This window comes from Geospiza fortis, unplaced genomic scaffold (assembly GCF_000277835.1).
Source record: "Geospiza fortis unplaced genomic scaffold, GeoFor_1.0 scaffold59, whole genome shotgun sequence".
Lineage (NCBI taxonomy): Eukaryota > Metazoa > Chordata > Aves > Passeriformes > Thraupidae > Geospiza > Geospiza fortis.
The window spans coordinates 3,326,899-3,330,260 of record NW_005054381.1 but is presented as its reverse complement, the minus strand read 5'-3'; the positions used below and the strand labels follow the sequence as shown (position 1 = coordinate 3,330,260).

The 3,362-nt window shown below is 57.7% G+C and overlaps 1 protein-coding gene across 1 annotated transcript in view; it reads right to left on the bottom strand.

The window, feature by feature from the left end:
- MLXIPL (MLX interacting protein like) overlaps positions 1-3,362 on the bottom strand; it is an 18,788-nt gene that overhangs the window by 344 nt on the left and 15,082 nt on the right. Inside the window, 6 exon segments of the mRNA XM_031060391.1 lie at positions 4-77; positions 494-623; positions 1,750-1,873; positions 2,178-2,305; positions 2,510-2,629; positions 2,789-2,901. Coding sequence (XP_030916251.1) covers positions 4-77; positions 494-623; positions 1,750-1,873; positions 2,178-2,305; positions 2,510-2,629; positions 2,789-2,901 — 689 coding nt within the window.

The following is a 3,362-nucleotide window of genomic DNA, read 5'->3' as shown; positions in this document are numbered from 1 at the left end:
CGCCTGCTCGGGGACACGGGCCGGGTCGCTGAGGATGGAGGTGGAGATGCTCAGCTGCCGCAGGGAGCTCAAGACGGCTGCGGGGATAGGGGACAGGGGGCTGCAAGGCGTGACCCGTCCTGGGGAAGACGGCGCTGCCCGGCCCTGTTCCAGCCCCCGGAATGGTAGGAATGGTCGCTTCCACAGCCCCAGCTGACGCGGTGGAAGGAAACCCTCCCTGAGGGTGGGTTTGGGGAGGGCTGAAGGGCTTTGGGGAGGGCTGAGCCTGCCCTACTAGGACATGGGGTTGGGAAACTTCCGGCTCAGCTGGGGCGTGGGTGTGACAGGAGCACGGGAAATCACTGAGCAGGACATCCCACAGATCAGCCCTGCCATCCCCCAGGACACCCCTGTCCTTTTCCCCTCTGCCTTTCGAGGATGCCTTTCATAGACTGAGAAGTCCATGCCAACCCAACTTGCTCAGGGTGCCACTGCCAGGCACAGGGCCACCTACTTGGCCGAAGCGCTGGGAGGGAGCAGTGCTGGTCCAGCCAAGACAGGGATGTTTGGGTGAGGCTCTCCATGCTGGCTGTGGACACCATGCCATTGAAAGACTCGAAGAGGGGCCGGATGATGATACTGAACTGGTGGGATCAGAGGGGTTAAGGACCAGCTTTTCTTTGACAAGGGTCTCACTCCTCCCAGGTGAGGGCATCACCCTCCTATGGCAGGACAGACTTTCTTGTCTGGACATGGAGCAGAACTGCTGGGACAGCAGGACAGGCCATGGAACAGACCTGCTGACTGCCTTCCCAGCACAGCACCACACCTGGCACTAGGCCAAACTGCTAGGGTGATGGCATAAGTGTCACCTGGGTAGGCAGTGGGAGAGATGCAAAACCCCTGTCATGGCCAGGGCTATCAGAAAAGGTTGCTGAGACAGAAGACAAGTCCTCCAGAGCAGGTCAGGGAACAAACTAGCAAAGTGCTCAGGGGCAAGGCAGGACATCAGTGTGTCCCATAAGCTCCCCTATTGCTTCCAGCCTGCAGGGACCAGCCTGCAGATTTTGTGCAGGCAATAATCCACAGAGATACCTCTACCACAAGCATATCCTAGAGCCCATGTTGGCTTTACAATACTCCGTGTCCTGAGGAAGGAGCTCCCCAGCCCTGCATCAGAAGTCATCTCTGCCTGGTCCAGATGCCCTGTGCTGGATGGGACGATGGGCAGCAGTGCCTTTCATCACTCTGCCACTTGGGATTTCACATACATAAAGGCTCTGCCAGTGAGTCCCAGTGTGTCTAAATCGTGCTCAGAGAGGAACAGATCCAGCTCTTTGCCCACAGGTTCCTTGGCCCTTGATCCTCTCCATCCCTGTGCTTCCAGGGTATGGCATGCAACCACAAAGACCAAGCCATCATGTCCACAGCTTTGTGTCTGGACCTTTCCTAATCCATGGCTGCTGCCTCTCAGAGCTAGTTCCCATGTCATCAGGAGCAATTCCCTCCATAAGCTTAGCTCCACTTCCCTTCTCCCTGAGGACCATTTACCAACTGTTTTTGATCCCTTGGAGCAGAATATCCCTCCTAACCACAGAATATCAGCATGTTCCCACCATGCGACTTTGGCTGGAAATCATCTCCCTGTGATCCCCAAAGCCTCCTGAGCTTGAGGGACTCCAAAGACCCAGTCGCAGCAGATGAACCAGAGCACCTGGTGCCTCCAGTGGAGGGTGAGATGGAGCAGCAGGCACTGGCCCCGAAGGATACGATCCAGAACTTCCAGTTCTGCAGTGTGGAGGAGCGAACATACTCATCAAACATTCTGCGCATGTGGTCAAAGCGTTGCCGTGTGATGGGCACCCCTGTGGCCGGTAGCTGCTCCTGGCACAGGCTGTGGGACACAACCAGTATTGTGGGGCCATGTTCGGGAGGCTGGGAGCTATGGAAGCTCAGCAGGAGTTACCAGCCAATGTCCCCCTCCCAGGGCAGGTGTGGGACCTGGAGCTGCCTCTGTCCTGCCTCTTGAGCATCAGCCCTCCCACAGAGAGGGTTTGAGGAGGGACAGTCAGCTGGGAGATGCTCCAGGGAGACCTGCCATGTCGTGCTGCTATCCTGCCATATCCTGCTGCTTGCCCTGCCTGGCTACCCCAAAGCAGGCAGTGCTCCCCCATCTCCTCCAGCCACGCCCCCCTTACTTGATGGAGCCATTGAGCTCCTCGATCTGCTCCCGCAGACGCTGTGCCTCATCCTGCAGAGCTGCACGCTCCTGCTGCAGCTTGCAGATATACTCGGCTGTCTTCTGCAGGGTGGTGGCCTTGCTGACCTGGGGGGGTGTGGGGTGAGAGGGGAAGGGGGCCCAGACCACCCTCACACAGCTGCACTGTGTGCCTGCTGTGTGCTCCAGCCTCCTGCACCACAGGCTGGGGTGCAGGAGAGGAGCTCTGTGCTGTGGGTCACAGCAGGGATGCAGTGTCTCTGGGTGATGTGCCGTGTCCCTCCATGCCCAGGGCTGGCCCTGGGTTCTCACCTTGATGCTGGGCTGAGCACTCAGTGTGCTCACCAAGCTGTGCAGTGTGGTGAAGCCAAGCTTGATGTTGAAGCGTCTCTTCTGCTCAGCGGAGATGTGTGTGATGCTGCAGCTCTCCAGCTGCAGGTCAGCGCCATCAGGCACCTCCCCACAGCAGGGACAGCCATGGGCCACCAGCCCCACTGGGAGCAGGCTGGCCCAAAGCTAAGTGAGGGTGGATGGTGTCTTGGGGGGAGGAGGAAAAGGGGGTGCATATGAAATTGGCAGCTTCTGCCATACCTTGGTGGACTCAGGCCTTCCCGGACGGGACATGGGCTGGTGCATGGAGATGCTAGTGCCCTGCCTTGCAGTGGGTCCTGGGGAAGCCTGGCTGGGCTTGGGCCAGTCACTGCCTGAAAAAGGGAAGGTGCTGCTGTGAAGACAGGGATAGCAACAGCACTCATGACAAGGTGACATCTCAGCACCTGGGGTGGGCAGAGAGGGGCATCCCACAGTGCTGCCCCCACCTCAGGACAAGCCACCCCACTCAGCTGATGGGGATGCTCCCCTTCAGCCTCCAAGCACACATTATCCCAAGTCCCTCTCATTTTACAGCTGTTCAGAAATGGGAACATCTGGGATTTGAGGTTTTAAATTCCCAGCATTTCTTGGGGTAGAAATTGCATGGAAAGAGGTGCAAGGGCAGCAAGGTTGTGATGAGCAGCACCAAACTGAACTAAGAACAACACCAGAGCCTGGTTTCCACCAGCCGCACTCGTTACTGTGGGTGAAAGCGGATGATTCTTGCTCCAAAACCAAGCTCCGGGGTTTCAAAACCACAGTCCAACATTTTGCTCCATTTTTGTCTTTCCCT